Source organism: Oreochromis niloticus, linkage group LG15 (assembly GCF_001858045.2).
Source record: "Oreochromis niloticus isolate F11D_XX linkage group LG15, O_niloticus_UMD_NMBU, whole genome shotgun sequence".
Classification (NCBI taxonomy): Eukaryota; Metazoa; Chordata; class Actinopteri; order Cichliformes; family Cichlidae; genus Oreochromis; species Oreochromis niloticus.
The window spans coordinates 24,105,713-24,123,905 of record NC_031980.2 but is presented as its reverse complement, the minus strand read 5'-3'; the positions used below and the strand labels follow the sequence as shown (position 1 = coordinate 24,123,905).

The 18,193-nt window shown below is 42.9% G+C and overlaps 1 protein-coding gene across 1 annotated transcript in view; it reads left to right on the top strand.

The window, feature by feature from the left end:
- The window catches only part of LOC102082351 (interphotoreceptor matrix proteoglycan 1a), a 52,440-nt gene that overhangs the window by 13,599 nt on the left and 20,648 nt on the right, over positions 1-18,193 (top strand). Inside the window, exons 7-12 of the mRNA XM_025899067.1 lie at positions 1,044-1,102; positions 2,788-2,808; positions 6,439-6,635; positions 7,554-7,609; positions 7,909-11,482; positions 12,030-12,739. Coding sequence (XP_025754852.1) covers positions 1,044-1,102; positions 2,788-2,808; positions 6,439-6,635; positions 7,554-7,609; positions 7,909-11,482; positions 12,030-12,739 — 4,617 coding nt within the window. The remainder of the gene's footprint in view (positions 1-1,043; positions 1,103-2,787; positions 2,809-6,438; positions 6,636-7,553; positions 7,610-7,908; positions 11,483-12,029; positions 12,740-18,193) is intronic.

Here is an 18,193-nt window from a genome sequence, read left to right as displayed (position 1 = left end):
TCGGCAGTTTTCCTCAGAAAATTATCAGAAAACATCAAACATCCAGGGTACCAGCGCTCTTTTCAGTTCCTCTGTGTTAAACTGGTGCAGTTTATTTAAAATATGATACATCCCATGACAGTGATGCACAGAGCTGGTTACTGGATATTATTCACAAGTGTTTTAAATGTGTTTTTCCACACTGACACTTTCATGTGGATATCTGCCAAACACTCAGAAACGCTGGAAAAATAATGACAACTCACCAGTGAAGGGAACATGTGGGCTGAAGTTCCTGTAAAAAATCAGCTGATTCTGAGGGGGTCAGGTGGGAGGCACTGATTGGTTCTTCATGTAATGACCTTACTTTTCCTGGGTCTCGCTTTTTGGACCGGCTGCAACGGAACAATTAAATAAATTAAATAACTGATTGGTTAATTCTGCATTGCTGCATCAGCCTCAATCTGCACTTTTAATCAAAGAACTAAATCTTTATTTCTCAGTTTCTGAACCAGCTCACTTGTGACAGTCTGATCTCCTGCCCTTCCTCCTCCTCCTCTTCCTCTATCAGCGTCCGTCGGCCCGTCTGTGCCGATGCTGCTGGTCCAGGCTGATAGTAAAGAAGCTTACACCACAGGGCAGCGAGGTCAGGGTTCGTAGAAAGGGAGAAGATTACCCCCAACCCGCTCTCCCTACGAGTGTTTTCCTTTTTTCCAGCTCCTTGCTGCGAGTCATGTCAAGTCCCATGCTGAGAAATCGAGTCCTTCAAAGTTATTTTCTCTTTTTCGGACGCTAGAGAAAGTCAGCTGGGTCCTTTAAAGTCACGCCAGGCGCAGCGGGATGCTGCCTGATGGAGCTCTTAAAGACGATTATGTCATAAGTGTCCAGGTGCTTAACTCGCCCAAAGATAGACATCAATGGGGGTTTCCCATTCATGCGGTGTTTCTGCATGCTCACACACCGGCAGCTTATTCACCAGCTCTTGTTTGGTGGCCCAGAACTGATTACGTTGGAGCGGGAAGGGGTGACGACGGTATAAAGAAGTTTGTTTCTTTCCTTTACAGATGCAGCATGTCTTTGACAAACTTCCTGGATTTAGATCCATCCATGTGCTGGGTATCAGGTGAGTTCGAACCGTGAAGCATACATCTGACTAATCAAATCTCTCCAGTGTGGCGGCGGTGGCAATGAGGTGTTCTAGCGAGGCTCGATAATTTCATCACATCTAAAACGAGCAGATCAGTCGGCGTGGGCGGCCAGTGAATAGATAAGAGGCCGGTTGTGAGCCGGATTGTTTCAGACACCGCTGCAGGCGAATGTTTCGTGCCACTACTAACAAGACTGAATGGAAAGATTATTTATCTCTGCTGGATGCACTTCCTGTTTATAAGCAGTGACAGCGGGCCAGCATCGAAACCTGACGGGGAAGAAAATATTATTATTGCTTTTCCTCAAAAACAAACTCATTTTTAACCGTTTAGAAAAAAAAAACCTGGTTTTTCCCCACAGAAGAAATCTGAGGGTGAAATCAGTCAAACAGGAATGAATTTAGCGTCCAGCTGCAAACATTCAACCGTTCATCACAGAGTGTTTTGTTTTACGTGGTTCTCTAATCCAAGCGTGTCAAATTCAGTTTCACCGAGCGCACCAAGGCTCAATCGCAAATATATGCCTGATATGGTCTTTTCACGTCCACATAAAGCCCCTGACCAAGGCGCCAAATATGATTATGAGCTTTTCTAACATTCAGCAAAGCAAAATTATTCAAGACCCCTCCCGTACAGCCACCTCGCAGCAGCACGGGGCTTTTATTCTAATCACAATACGACCTGATGTAAGAGTAATCGGTTAATGCTGTTCCTTCACACACAGATGTCTGCGCATCCTGCCTGTTTTAGCTTCCTTAAAAACCAAAGAGTGAAATTATCTCAGATAACGTAGTTCACCTGGATGAACCCATCATCAAACTGGCTGCACATAAAAGCAACACTTGCTCATTTTCTGACTCAGATGATCAGACAGGACACGCCTGAAACACGCAGCACTTTGCTCTGTTTGTGACTTTGTTATTGCGGGCCAGCGTTCCCACGCCTGTGCAGACGTCTGTGGTTATAAATCTTATATCCACCTTTCATCCTCACGTGCACCTCTAGACCAGCTTCACCACCGCGTACCTCAGCTTCAACCCCAAAACTCTGAGAATGTCACCGTAGGCACCGCTGGTAATCCTGCACGTTTCACTGCTGCTCGGTGAGGTCGGCATCTTTGTGCCAACCTGCTCACAACCAAAGCAACTATGAGGATTTTAGTGCTTCACTGTACTGTTTGAGGTCAATTGCACCAAGCAACTGTTCACCAACCAGGGGACACCGTTGTGTCTCTAAGCATGTGTGACTGTGAAGAGGAATTCTTGAAGACTGTCTCATTAAACGCTTTCACATGCAGCGAATGTTCCCACTTTTCCAACTTCGATGTAAAACGCTGCTACAGAAATCACTGCAGGAGTCAGAGCCACTCGGTCCTGATGCAGCAGGTTATTTAAGCTGTTCATTGTTAAAGTCTGTATTTTATTCTGAGCATGTTTTTTTGCCAGCTTTAACATTGATTGTTGTTCTTTTGTCTACAGTGTTTCCCCCAGAGAAACAGGGTTTTTCAGACTCCAACATAATGCGCATCATTTCATGCCGAATTTAAAGTGACACTCGAATGGCTCGTTTCTTGTGGCTCTTGTCATCCCGGTGGTGTCTTTCTCTCTGTTACACTTTCATTTCCAGCTCTAATGCCTTCTTTTCTTCTCCCCAATGCAAGCGAGACCCAGGACGCTGACGGGTAAATGGCACAGAGAGATGAAACATCCCCTGTAGTATCCGCCTCCTGTTGTGTGTTTGTGTTCAGGTTCCTGCCAATGTGCGGCTCAGCTTTTATTTGTGTCCGAGTCAGACTCACAGAGGGGGGATTATTTCCCCCCAAACTGTTCACACAGCTCAGTGCAAAGATCTGCACGGGGACCAAATAACTGTTCAGACAGGCGGACGGCTTCCTGTGAATTGCAATCGCGTTACAGGTGAACACAAGCAGCGCAGATGCTTTTTCATGAAGTTTGTCACAGTGTCGGAGAAGACAGGTGAGCAGGGAAACAGGAAGACCTGTGGATACTGTAATTGTCAGGCTGCTCCCCCGATTAATTTGCCTTCCCCTGTGGCGTCTGGGGCTGTCACGGCCAATAACACGGAGGTGAGGCCTCAGCGGGAGCTTGTCCTCTAATCTCGGGAAGGATTCGCAGCTCCTCCTTCGTCTATCTGCCAGATTGCAACAAAGCAAAAAGTGACTTTTCTCAGTGTTTGAATTATGACAATGAGCAAGAATATTTTCACATGTCTTTACCCTTTTTCTTACTTCTTAATAAGCAGCAAGAGCTGGACTCATGTCAGTAAAAATAAAATCAAACACCAACACGTAACGAAGACTTGACAAAACTACGACTTACTGACCGCTTTCGCTCGAGATTATAGCCTCTAATTTTCTACAAAACAAAGGAGTGAAAAGAGTATTCAGTCTCTTATTTAAGGAAAAATCATAAAAATATGTTTAGTACCTAAAATAAAAGTACAGATTATGTAGAATCATACATGTGATTGAGCTTTAGAGCGATATGTCACCATGCATGAGTACATTTGTTTATAAATCTGTAGTAAACAAATAAATTGAGTACAAATTAGAGTGTTTACATCCACAATACAGTGGAGTAGAGAAAGAGAGTAGAAATACTCGAACAAAGTATTAGTAAACTTTATTTTAGTGAAGTACTCAAATGGACCATGTGACTGGCGTTGGTAGGGGGAAGCATGCAGGTCAGTCATTGTTTGTGGGGACCCTGGACTCTGAGTCTGTGTCACTAGGTTGTTTGAATATAAGAAGTTTATTATTGTAATTATTGGATTCAACAAGACAAATAAGGTGGAAGATGTGTTAGGCCAGAGATCACTACGCCTTTCTTTTATATACAGTCTGTGGAGGAGACAACGAACAGAGATATAAGGGGAGTAGGTGTAAAACCAACTTGGAGATTTACCTCCATGAACTGAAATGCAGGTGTTTTGTTCTTATAGTCTTCGTCAAACATGGCGTCTGGTTTAACTGAATCGGACAGGCAGTGTGCTGTAAAAGCAAAACTGACCTTAACAAGCCATTTGACCAATAGCTGTGAGGTCAGCATCATTTCAGAAAAAAGAGGTTAAAAACTGAGCAAAGAACCTGTTAGGATGCCTGGGTCGTTGACCCAGAGGTTTTGAGTTCATTATATTATTTATTATTTCTAGTCTTTGGGTTTTTGTTAGAGTCATGTCTTATGGTTTGTCTCTGTGTAATCCTTAGTTGCTGTCTCCCCTGTCCGCTATATCCCCGTATCCAGTCAGTGTCTGTATCTGCCCTGGTCCCACGTCTCTGCTCCCTCTGTTGCAGTGCTTGCCTGTGAGTCTGTGTCTTTAAGTTCAGTCTGTGTTATGTTTCCTGTTTTACTTTGGAGGTGCGTGTCTTATGTTAATGTGTCTGGCTTTGCTTCCTTGTCTCGTTAGTTCTGATTTCTCCCAGCTGTGCCCTCCTTCTGTGTCTCATTCCCCTCGTTACTTCCCAGTGTACTTAAACCCTGTGTTTCTTTGAGTCAGTGTCGCGTCCTCCCTAATGCTGTGTGGATCTCCCTGTGTCTCACTGTGAGTTTAGTTTATGAGTTTCCAGTTTAGTTTAGTTTGCTTTTTGTATGACTTTCCCCTGCCAGCAAATAAAGCTGAGTTCTTTGTGTTTAAACCTCATGCCTGAGTGCCTGCATTTTGGGTCCACCACTCCTCCTTGCCAGCCTGCCACACAGCCAACCTTAACAGAACCAGGAAAAAAGTCCTCTGGCATCTTTGAAATGACTTGAAAAAACAAAAGGGAACAAATGAAGGTGTTTTGCTCGTCCTCATAAGGAGAAGCTGCATTTCATTTAACGTGCGAGCTGCAGCCACGTGCCTACACCAATTTCAGAGCAAAAGAAGAAGAAAGAAAATGCTCGACTCAGATGGAGTAGATGGCAGGTGATGACATGACTGGTAACAGGTGCAGTGTTTTCAGCAGCAGGATGTGAGCGTAGGCACGACCTGCCAGTCTTTAAAATTACTTCCAGGAGGCGAGGAGACACAGCAGCAGCTGTGGAAGCCATCAGGAAAAAAGCAGGACACCGTCGTCCAGAATCAGATCCTCACCAAATGCGGAGCTGTCTGAGGAATAAAGGGGCGTGGGACAGGCTCCGGATGGAGAACCGGCTCGCGGCCTAATGAAGAAATGCTTTCACTTCGTCAGTTCACTCAAAACAAAGAAATTCACATCATCGGTATTCTAATCAGTCCCATCTAACAAATCAGCTTATTCTCTGCTGATGATGAAAGCTATGCAGAATATTGATGCAGGTCTTCTTCTCTTCTCTTTTTTGAAGTGTAGCTTCAGATATTCATGCCTGGCATTTTAAAAGTAGTGTTTCTCAGTGCAACCTTTTAACTCTATATGTGAAACTCTTTCCCATGTGTTGGCTCCTTTTGTCAAAGTTGTTCACAATGTGTCCTTTAGTGTCTGTGATCCCACACACCGGTCATGCATACATGAGCGCAAACTCTGTCATTTTTCAACCTGAAGGTTTACTGTGACCCGAATTATTCTAAACCTGAGTAGTTTTTATTGCCTAAATCCAATATGAGAGTGAAAAGATAAACAGACCAGGCATCTAAAACTTAGTGCAATTAAGATTTTTGCCACCTGTGCATCCTCTTAACGCAGCATTTGGAAGCCTTATAGTTGTAATTAAGTGCAGCATCTGTGCAAATACAGAGCTGATGGAGCTGCCCAGCTACTCAAAAATACTTCCAATTTGCTAAGAAACTTGATCAGCTGAGATTCAACCTCAGGCTGGATTCTCCCGACAACACCTACAGAAAGAAAGGACAAATTTACTCTGTCCGTTTTAAAGTTAATCAAAAAAATCTAGATTAATCCTGCTTGGCCTCCCATTGGCTGTTGCAGACACACTCCAGCAACTGTGTGCAGGTGATTTACGTCAGGTGAAACTTTAGGTGTGAGCAGCTTTAAAGACAGCGGATATTTCTGCCAAAGGACACTTGGTACCAGAGATCACGATGAAATCTGCAGCATTATGTTAAAACATGATATAACAGGACTGAAGAAACAAAAGCTGAGAAGCACAAAATCCCCATAACAGTCGACCTGTATCTGCAGAGTTCAGACACTTATTGATCAGCTCGGTTAGTGAGAAGATTCAGAGGCAGTATCTCCTGACACTGACACAGCTCACCCTGTAGAGTTTCTGCCCCACCTACCCAAGAAACTGAATGTCATCCCTCGTCTGCTCCCCATATTCATGTCTGTTTTGCCATCTTTAAAAAATAAAAAGGATAATATTTCCTCTTTCAGGCCTGGAGGAATCTCGGTGCACTACTCTCTGGTCTTTGAGGTCAGTTCGCCTCAAATCACCTCTGAGATTTCAGAGAATGCGACTGATACGCCCAAGTCTTCCTCAGCCAACTCTGCACTCAGGGAAATGGTGACCAAGGCTCTGCGTGAGGAGGCGTCCCTTCCAGTCGACCTGGATTCAATTAACTTTGAACCAGGTAACATCTCTCCACAGAGGTCACTCATTTATATGGTCACCACACAAGTCGAGTGTAAAGATTCATGAACAGCTCTGCTTGCATTTTTTTGATGGCATGGGCAACATCCAGCTGCTGTGACACAGCTGTCTCAGATCGTCCTCTAGTCCAAGCCCTTCAAAAGCTAAAAAACTTCTTCAGGACCTAAAGTTGTTTCACCCAAATGATTATTTAGAACATGTGAACACCGGCGTTGTTCAGTCTTCAATGAGAACGATGTTAGAACATTATTTCAATACAGAAGGATTCAGTCTGTAACTAAAAAATACCTTTCATGAAGACTTCTCCAGTGAATTCTGAGAAAACAGTCGAAAACTTCTAAGCCCATCTGACACTTTCTTTTAAATAAGCCTCGTTTATCTGAATTAAAAATGAGGAACTGAATTAAAGTAGCTTCACTTTAATTCAGTTTTATTGTACTGACCAATCGTAAACATAGAAAAGCTTACATAATCAGGCTCCCAGGAGCTCTGTGACGTTGTGGTTCCACTGAGAGTTTTGGGCTCAGTGACACCTGGAGCATCCAGTGGAAACTTTAACGCGCTTTTACGTAACTCCTAATTTGGACAATCAGCTATTTCTATCTAGTTAAAGTGAAACAGCATTTAAGGCGGGATCGTTCATGAGTAATGTAAGTAATCAGCATCTCGACTAGTGATGCATTATTGTCCAACAGTTTGCCTTTTTTGTGCTTTGACTGCATAGATTCATGGATTTAATGTCAAGTCTTGATATGGCGTCAGAAGCAATAAGAACAATAATCTTAACTAATATTAATACTCTATATACTGACAATGTCTTTTAAATACCTTGGTGTATAATTCCACTACAAAATGTTGAAAAGTATGAGTAATTGATTGGTTTTGTCTGATTTCATAGAAAAGATCCTCCTACCAGCATTGAGAGCCACTGCTTCAGTTGGAGTAATGAATCAGGTAAGACCATTTTAATGGTTAATGAAACTGTATTTGGCTTATTTTAAAGAGAGACCACCCCAGATGAAACCCCATAGAGCCTGCAGTGCTCTCTATCCATCACGTTCTATTAAATTGGAGACAATTGATCCCCAGAACTGTGCAGGTCACACTAGAACAGACTTTGTTTGTGCTGTCTTGTACAGCTTTCAGTGTGATTGGTAACATATTTAAATAAAATCCTTAAGACTTAAATATTGTAAATTAAAGTCTTCTAATAGTTGGGGTTTTTTTCATTTTTGCCAACATGTCCTCCACAGTCCAGCGAGCCTGATTCACACAACGAGTTGGAAATTTCCACTGTGGAGCCAGAGGTTGACAAACCCTGGCCGGCAGTTTCCCTCACCCCCATGGAGAAGGAAAATGCCCTGGTGATCCTGCTTGACCCGACAGCAGTCCCAGATGATGAAGTGACAGCGGTGACCGGTGGGGTGGCAGAGGGCAGCGATCATCTCCCGAGCTCAGAGGACGTTACTGATGAGTCGATTTATGTGAGTGAACCCGGGCCATCAAAGAAAGAGGGGAAGGGAGAAGAATTGTTGATCATTACACATGAGATTGAAACCATTCATCATGATGAAACCGGTGAACTTGTGCGAGACTACATTCCCACCCCTCCTGCACTTCTTGAGCTGGAGACAGATGCTCCCTACGTCAGTTTGTCTCCTAACCTGATACCAGAGGGAGACCTGAGTCCTGTTGGTGAAGACAGAGAAGGTCCTAGATTGGACACTGTTCAGATTACCCCTACCGCTAATATTAAATTCACTACAATTCCTGCTGCAAAAGAGGCGCCTGATGTTAGACTCTTCATCACAACACTCTCCACCATCACAGCCCAGCCACCCACAAAGCCAACAGTGATACTTCATGAAGACGAAGAAGAAAATGCTCTTCCAAAGGACAAAGAGGAGGTACATTTGGGTGTCTCTAAAACCCACGATGCTGGTGATATTTCAGAAACAAAGGATGTTTCAGAGTTGGAAAATAAAGAGGGCCTGCTCGAACCAGAAAGAGGGTTGGCAGTTGAACCTGATGAAGAATCGCTCATGGTTTTGCAGCCAACTGTTGAAGTTTCAGAGACAGTCAAAGAAGTATCTGAAGTTTCAGAGAAAGTCAAAGAAGTATCTGAAGTTTCAGAGCCAGTCAAAGAATCAGCTGAAGTTTCAGAGACAGTCGAAGAAGTATCTGAAGTTTCAGAGACAGTCGAAGAAGTATCTGAAGTTTCAGAGACAGTCGAAGAATCCGCTGAAGTTTCAGGGACAGTCGAAGAATCAGCTGATGTGTTTAAACTAAAAGAAGTAGTAGCTGAAATTTCCAAGGTAGATGAACTTCAAGAACCTGAAAAAGAAGGAGCAACTGTTTCAGACCCTGATGAAAAAGTAGCTGAAGTATCAGTTGAAAAAGAAGTACATGGGGTTTCTGAACCAGAAAAAGAAGTGCCTGAAGTTTTAGAGCCAGACCAGGAAGTATCTGAAGTTTCAGAACCAGTCAAAGAAGTAGCTGAGGTTTTCAAACCAGACAGAGAAGTGCCTGAAGTTTCAAAGCTAGAAAAAGAAGTATATGAGGTTTTTGACATGGATAATGAAGTGCCTGAAGTTTCAGAGCCAGTAAAAGAGGTAGCTGTAGCCTCAGAGCCAGGTCATAAAGTAGCTGAGGCCTCAAAACCAGATCAAGAAGTATCTGGGCCTTTGGAGCCAGATCAAGAAGTACCTGCGCCTTCTGAGCCAGGTCAAGAACTACCTGCGCCTTCGGAGCCAGGTCAAGGAGTACCTGCGCCTTCTGAGCCAGGTCAAGAAATACCTGCACCTTCAGAGCCAGGTCAAGAAGTACCTGCCCCTTCGGAGCCAGGTCAAAAAGTACCTGCGCATTCAGAGCCAGGTCAAGAAATACCTGCGCCTTCTGAGCCAGGTCAAGAAGTACCTGCGCATTCAGAACCAGGTCAAGAAATACCTGCGCCTTCAGAGCCAGGTCAAGAAATACCTGCGCCTTCGGAGCCAGGTCAAAAAGTACCCGCGCCTTCAGAGCCAGGTCAAGAAGTACCCGCGCCTTCGGAGCCAGGTCAAGAAGTACCCGCGCCTTCAGAGCCAGGTCAAGAAATACCTGCGCCTTCAGAGCCAGGTCAAAAAGTACCCGCGCCTTCAGAGCCAGGTCAAGAAGTACCCGCGCCTTCGGAGCCAGGTCAAGAAGTACCCGCGCCTTCGGAGCCAGGTCAAGAAGTACCTGCCCCTTCGGAGCCAGGTCAAAAAGTACCCACGCCTTCGGAGCCAGGTCAAGAAGTACCTGCGCCTTCGGAGCCAGGTCAAGAAGTACCTGAAGTTTCTGAAGTAGACAATGAAGTGCCTGAAGTTTCAGAGCCAGTCAAAGAGGTAGCTGAAACCTCAGAGCCAGGTCACAAAGTAGCTGAAAATGCAAAACCAGACACAAAAGTGCCTGAAGGCTCAGAGCCAGGTCAAAAAGTACCTGAAGGCTCAGAGCCAGGGGAAGAGTTTGTAGTAGAATCTCAAGAAGGTGCCGTTTCAGAGTCAGATGAAGTAATTACAGAAGTAATTACTACTCTAGGTATTGAAGAGAAGGACCTTGAAGTTTCAGAGCCCAAGGCAGAAGCAGAAGATAGCACCGTCAAAGATCTGACAGAAGAAGCACTGCATGAACAAACCAGTGTTTTACAACCAGAAGAGGAAAAAGCAAAAATTACAGAAGAGGTTAAAAAAATAGATGAAAATTTAATTCCAACTTTGCAGCCTGAGCCCAATGTGGGGGATGTTAAAGAACCAGAGGAAGAGTCACAACTCACAGGTGTAGAAGATGTTTCAGAACCAAAAGGAGAGGTGGTTGATGCCGCAGGATCAGAAAAACTAGTGCCAGAGGCCTCTGAACCTGAAGCAAAAGTAATTGAGGAAGAGCCAGCTGATGTGAAACCAGCAGAAGAAGAGGTTCCAGCACGAGATAATAAAGATGTCGAAAGAAAGGAGGAAGAGGTTTTGCGGGTAGAACAAGTTAAACCTCCAGCAGAAAAAACTGCAGAACCAGAAACTGCACCGACAAGGGAAAGCCAAGTACCCAAAGTAACAGAAATGGCACCTGTGGAAGTTTGGACTGCAGAATCAGAAAAGGAGCAAGAAGAAGTACCAGAACCGACTGAGTCGGTGGTAGAGATGAAAAAGGTACCAAACGAACCAGGACCTGGGAAAGATTTAGAAGTACTGGATGTAACTGAGGTCCCACTACCACAATCTGAAGAAGTCGTGGAACAAGTGAAGGTTGCTGAAAGCCCAAAACCAAAAGAAGCTTCTCAACTTGTCAAAGGCACAGCTGACAGTTTACCACCAGAGGAAAAGCTACCAGAAGCCTCAGAGCCAGAATCTAAAGAAGAGGTAATAGAGGAAGTCCAACAATCAGAAGGGGAGCATCTTCATGGCCTAGAATCGGATCCAGGGGAGGGGATAGTAGAGATGTTAGAACCAGAACCTAAAAAAGATGCTACTGAGCCACCAGCTGAATCAATTAAAATCCTGCACCCCTTGGATGGTGTGGACAACCTTCCTTTTGGAGAGGATGCTGTTCAGGTCATTGAAGATAAAAACCTCCTGCATCCTGTCAGACCTGATTATCATCACCCAGCAGAGGAGCATAATTTACCCGTCATACCAGTCCAGCCTTCCAGCGAAGATGTAGTCAAACCTGACCATGACTATCCCATCATTGATCATTTTTACAACGAGGAGGATGTAGAGAGTGTAGACGCTCAGGTGGAGCATGAAACCGATTCCGCCACAATGACAGAAACGACAAAAGGCGATTCACACTTGGAGACAATCTCTGATATCACAGGTGAGCAGGTGTGAAGAGCAGTGTTGGGGTTATTATTACACATAATTTTTTTACTTTCCTTAAAAGTAATGCAGTATATTACATAAGTACTTGCCAGAGAAAGCAGTTCGCTTCCCTACACTACACTACTTGTTACATTACTTTAGTGTTCCTTTTGTAAATCCTGTAAAGAGTATAAAATATGGTAGAATTACAGTAATTATAAGTGAGATGAAATTACCAACAGATAATTACATGTTTTCTGATGGATTGATGATCTAATTTTAGAGCCGTGTGCAAACCAAAATGTGATCACCCTACATTTCAGTGAAGACTGTGCAATGTGTCTGTGCTGCATGAAAAGTTGTGGGTTATTTTTTGATTATTAAAGAGGCCATCAGATGGATCTTTTCTGTAAGATTTTATCTTAATGCAGAAGTGAGGATTCTGCATTAGCTGTATGAATTTATTATGTATTCTTCACTGTGCAGGCACATTTTGGTAATTTGTAGAAATCCTTTGTGAGCACTCATGACTTAATTAATCCTTTTTGCCTGAAATTTCAAAGAAGTGACAGCTGCAGACACGACAGGCACATCAGAGGGCACAGAAGCCACTGAAGAGTTGCCAGAGGAGACACAAAAAAGTGATTTATCCCCAGAAACAGACATCAGTGTGACATCACCACCCGCTTCATACTCATTGCCTACACCTCCAGCAACTTCTGTCGATGTTTCTGAAGTGTTTTTACCCATCCCAGCAATTGACTCTGGACTCTTTGAGGTAGCAGAGGAATCTGAAGTCCCCATTGTTACTGAGTCTCCTGAGGGTGATAGCGCTGAGCCGGAGGTCGAGTCAGAGCAAAGCGAGCCAGCTGTCGTCATTATCGATGAAGACTTGGGAGGCTACGTAAAAAAAGAAGGCGGAAGCCCCACCACCCCGCCGGATGCTACCGAAGACATGGTGGAAGAAGCTGTGCAGGACCTGGCTGTGGAGCTGGATCAAACCAGCGTGGTGGCCACAGAACCAAATGAGCTCCTGGAAAAGGGTGAAGAGGGGAGTGGCTTCTTGTCTGTGCAGGAGGAACACAGGACCATCGTCACCACGGCCACACCTCCACTGAGATACCTAACCACTCCCACCATGACCTCGGCCAGCCACGGCCGGGAGCTGGTGGTGTTCTTCAGCCTGCGCGTCACTAACATGGACTTCTCTGAGGACCTCTTCAACAAGACTTCGCCTGAGTACAGGTCCCTGGAGAACACCTTCTTAGACGTGGTGAGTTGGAATACAACCTGCATCCCTCTTCAGCGTTCTTTATTCTGCTGGTTTGTCTGGTTTAAAGGGTCATTACATGTTGTTTGCAAAACTGTCACACCTCTGTGAATATATCCGCAATCACCAGTTAATGTATTACAGCTGTTTAAGTAAAAATATATTTCAAGCTTTATTTACTGGAGCTTTTCCCAAACTGTGGGACATGAGCCACTGCAGGTGGGGCATGGATAACCAGCTGAAAAATACGAATGGACAGAAAATTAATAAAACTGTGGGTAAACCTGAGGGTACTGCTAACCTTGGGCCTTTGTTGTTGTTAATGACTGATAAAACATGTTCAATGTGCAGTGTAAACTTGGATGAACTAGCTATGATGGTGCAGAGCTGACAGCAGCTAGCCCTGTCTGCACCAGCCTGACTGTGAAAGTGGCCACGCCAATATTAATGCATAGCTTTAAACCTCGATGTAGCTCAAACAGGAGAGTTGAATAAAAGGTTTTCTCCACTACTGTGTTTCTGAAGGAGGAAACCATCTATGAAGGCCAAAACAGTTTCTTGTATTAGACTCTGAAGGTTTTTATCTCAGCTGTAAAGTTGGACATTTTAACATATTAACATATTTTAACATATTATCCATCAGTCTATGGAGACTGATTCACTTTTGGAGCCTCATGTGGAAACTAGAGGTACTGCAGGTTTTGGCACTAATGCATTCATTTGCATGTCATGTCTGCAGGTTTTTTTAATGTGTGATTTTAGAGTGTTAAACGCCACAGACTCTAAACTTCAAGGTTTTATGTGACATTAATGTTCTGGAGTGTGATAGATTCTGATTTAGCTGCTTTACCTGACATATCCATTTACTCTGGTTTTGTCCTCGTTAAACGTGGGTCCATAGATATTTTCTTCTCTTTGGCAGAGCAGATATATTTGGTTTATATCACCACATTGAAAAAAGAAGAAGCAATTATCCAATTCTAAAATCGAAAACTGAGCACCTGCTGAATGCAGAAAAATTCAAACTCTTGAATATTTGGTGCAGCCATAAACAGGAGATAGTATCACAGCATGAAGCTGTAGCCTGAGAGCTGAGGGGAGCTACAGACTCGGATCATAATCATGTGTGGCTCCATCAGCACCAGAGACTCCTTTCATGTCATTTCATACATTATTATAAGAGGCGAGGAGAACATATTCCCCAAACTGAGACCTAATTGGAGCTGGTTTCATCCCGCTTTGATGCCAATGAGCTATTTTTCCTTCTTTGATTAAAATATTCATATTAATAGGGATATTTAGAGCGTATCCACACAGTGCCTGGTGAGTGCGATACCTCATACTTCTATGACTTGATGGGTAAAACAGAAAGCCAGACACAATTAATAACACAAGCTCCGTTTTCATTTCGAGTTCTCCTGGAGCCCTCAGCATCGGAGCTGCAGGTTGTTGCGCGGTGAATGGATATGTTTTGATGTTTTGGATGAAGCGAGAGAATAATTTCAAGCTCAGGCAGGTACAATACAGCCCTTATTTCTCTCTGAACAATGACTCTGCTGGATTAATGAGGCAGGAAGAACACGCCGGGGGAATATAATGGTAAATGGATGATGCTGGTGCGAGTCCTCTGCCTGAAATACTAATCTAGAGATGAAACGTGCCTCCTCCTTACTTCAGTTTTATTTGCAGATTATCGCCTGCCGTCAGTGTCCTTCAGCTGAGATTTCAGATCAAATAATGTCTGAAGAAGTGGGAGCTCTATCTGGATTTCTTAGTATTCAGACAGTTTTATCAACCTTAACTCTCTGCAGGGCGCTCCCATCTTTCTTTACCTTTCATATTTTTCTCGTTTGGATCCATCAGTGATTAACACTCTACCCTAAACTAATTCCTGCTGCAAATGCACATTTTGGTGACCCTTACGTACCGACGTATCAAAGTATCGAGTTCAAGCCTGGAGATATCTACATACTAATATGGAGCTGCAGCAAGTGATGTTTGTGCAGCAGCCAATTAGAATCCAGAGCTTTAAACGGCTCAGCGTAACTAAAGGTGCAAATATTTCACTTAAGTTTGAGTGACTATTCAAATATTCAGCAGTCACAGACATACCTTTCAGAGATGAGTAAGCACTTCCTGCAGATTTTTCACATTAAAAGCCTTACAGGAAGAGCAGCCTGCAAGCTGAGGCTTTTAATGAGTTTCAGTGACGGTCATTTACAATGTTTGAAAGAGTGGCAAAGGTGAATAGACTGGAGTTAAAGTTCTTTTTTGTTTAATTGGGAAACTTGGCAGGAGACCAGTGAGTCTGCAGAAATGTTGAGTTTGCATTATCAGCAATATCGGCTAATTAAAAGAGGGGCAGGCAGGAAAATGGAGACATCTGGGTAATATATGAGTTAAAAAAACACAAAAGCTTTTTATTTGTGTTTAACTCGAGGAATTGAACCAGCAGCCTTTAAGTCGTCTCCTCTGTGTCCTCGCTCTGCTGCTGGCGGTGAAAAATTAATTCAAGCCCTGCAAGACGCAATAATTATCACATGAATAGAAATACAGACTCAGGCCTACAGATACTGCCTGGTAAAGAAAGCACTTTAAATCCTTTTGGGGACCCACGTTTTCTGAATAGATTTTACTCTTCATCTGCTGAACAGTTTAAACCGCATCAATAGAGGTAATTATGTCCGGTCAATGCAAATTAGAGAAACAAAACTGTTGAGTGTTTCTATTTTTTCTCTTTTAGTTTGACTCTGCAGACCGTGTGTGTGTATGTGTGTGTGTGTGTGAGTTGAACTTCATTTTCAGAGATACTAATTTGTCGACACGGTGTCTCATTTAAGGTGAGGATGCTCTTAAAAAAACACTCGATGACAGGAGGAATAAATGAAGAGGAGTGATGACTGAAACGAAGTGTGCTGCTTTACTGCATCTCCTCTGTAAACAGCATAATCACATCAGTGGCACTCCCTGCCAGCGGCACTTATAAATGTACTTATCATTTCCGGACACATTTTACACACACATGCAAAAAGGACCATAAATATTTGTGTAATGAAGGAAGAAACAAGCATGTTCGGTAAACTGGACTTAAGGGGATTTAACCCGACTTTAAAGAGTAAAACCTCATGTTTTTTTTTCTACCAGTGATATATCACTGTCTCTCTCTAATGGGTTTAATTTAAGGTTCAAAAATATTTGTTTTAAACTGAAATTCATGATATAATAATAATGATGATAAAAATACATTTTAAAAATTAGTAAAAAAGTTTAAATTGATGAATGAGGAAAAATACTTAGAATCACTGATAGAGATTAAAGTAAACGTTGTAAACTCATCGCATAGATAATCACTTCAGTTCGATTATATAACACCAAATCACTGGTGACAGTGGGAAGGAAAAACTCCCTTTTAACAGGAAGAATCTTCGGCTATCTGCCGCAACTGTGTGAGGGGAGGAAGACAGGACAAAGACACCATGTGGAAGAGAGCCAGAGATAAATAATAAGTAATGATTACATGTAGAGAAGTGTATAAACACGAGTGAAGAAGAAACACTCAATACATCATGGGAATCCCCCAGCACCCTACACCTATTGCAGCATAACTAAGGGAGGATTCAGGGTCATCTGATCCAGCCCTAACTTTATGCTTTAGCAAAAAGGAAAGTTTGAAGGCTAATCTTAAAAGTAGAGATAGTGTCTGTCTAATGAATCCAAACTGGAAGCTGGTTCCACAGAAGAGGGGCCTGAAAACTGAAGGCTCTGCCTCCCATTCTACTTTTAAATACTCTAGGAACAACAAGTAAGCCTGCAGTGTGAGAGTGAAGTGCTGTAATAAGCTGATATGGTACTACAAGGTCATTAAGATAAGATGGGGCCTGATTATTCAAGACCTTGTATGTGAGGAGCAGGATTTTGAATTCTGGATTTAACAGGGACCCAATGAAGTATGCTCTCTCTTTCTAGTCCCTGTTTACTGTTTTTATTTAGATTGAAGGAGCTGCTTTGTACTGCTAATCAAATTGATTAACTGATCATCAGTAAGTGTGAGCGCCTCTATGAAAGCAGACGTTTTGGTAGTTTGCAGGTCTGAAACATTCAAACCAAGGAGGAAAGTCATGAGCGATGATCTAAAAAAAAGTAAGTCTTGCTGCCCATCAATCACAGAAAGCTTATGAGGCCATTTCCCTCCATCTGAGACTTTATGGGTCTCAGTTAGCATGGTGAAGGTTAACTGTGTCCATGACTGTACAGTTGGTAAAAGACTGAACGAGTTTGTTGTGTGTGCAAAGATCATGGCAGCACAGTTTAGGTTTGCAAAGCTACATCTGAACAAAGCACAAGACTTCTGGAACAGACGTCTTCCACAGTTTTCTTCACATTTCACGAGTTTCCAGAAAGTCAGCACAGGGAAGACAGAACAGGCTGTTCCTTTCTTTGAGGCAACGCGATCAACACCAAACAGAAGACACTTAGGTCACTGCATTTCTAAAGGTTCCCAGAAACGGTGAGATGTGAACAAATAAAATAGTCAGCTTCAAGTATATGCCTCCCTTCAACACCGATGCTGTTAGCAGTACTATAAATAATAGAAGCGATCGCTGTCTGGTTGATGACAGATGGAAAGCAGCTCGTCAGGCTAAATGCGGTGAAAGCCCTTCTTCTCTTTTTATGAGGTGGATGCTTTTTGTGTGGATCTTTTACAAATAAATGCACGACAGGAAACAGCTTCTAGTACAGATGTTCATACTAATGCAAAGTTATTGAATAAACCATGTTACATATAAAAATAATCCATCATTTCTATAATTAATTGCACCAAAGGATCGACTTTAAAGTGAACTGAAGATAAATGGGATTGAAGAAGCACTGACTTAAACTGAAGGCAGAAAAGAACAGGGCTGTAATCCTATTAAGAATAAGCCAATCAATTTGGGGTACAAAAACTGGGATTTAACTCAAAAAAACCTGGATAAATCCTCTGATTACTTTCTGGTTTAAAGACACAGTTCATCCATATCACATTAAAGTTTAAATTATGACTTTAATCTCTCTTTTCTGTGTCTGCTGACAGCGGATTGACTCAAACAGTGGGATGGTTTCTTCCTCAGAGAGATGTTTGTGTGATTTAAAAGGGGTTCTGTAGTCTTTGCAGCTTCTGAATTACAATATAAATCTTCAGTGTGAGTTCAGGCATTGCAAGAATCGCTCGAGCAGGAGGAGGAAACGTAGATGAATGTATTGATTTGTAGAAAGAAATTCCAGACATTCACACACAACTCTGGATAAAATCAGACTGGGTGCATCAATTCAGCCAAGGCTTTGGCTTCATGGGCATAAAAGATGTGAGCAGAGAGGCATCAAGTTATTTATGAACTCACTCAGTTTAGACAGAATTCATGATGAGACAGTTTAATCGGCCCAAACTACATTTACATCTATTTTCTTTTGTTTTTC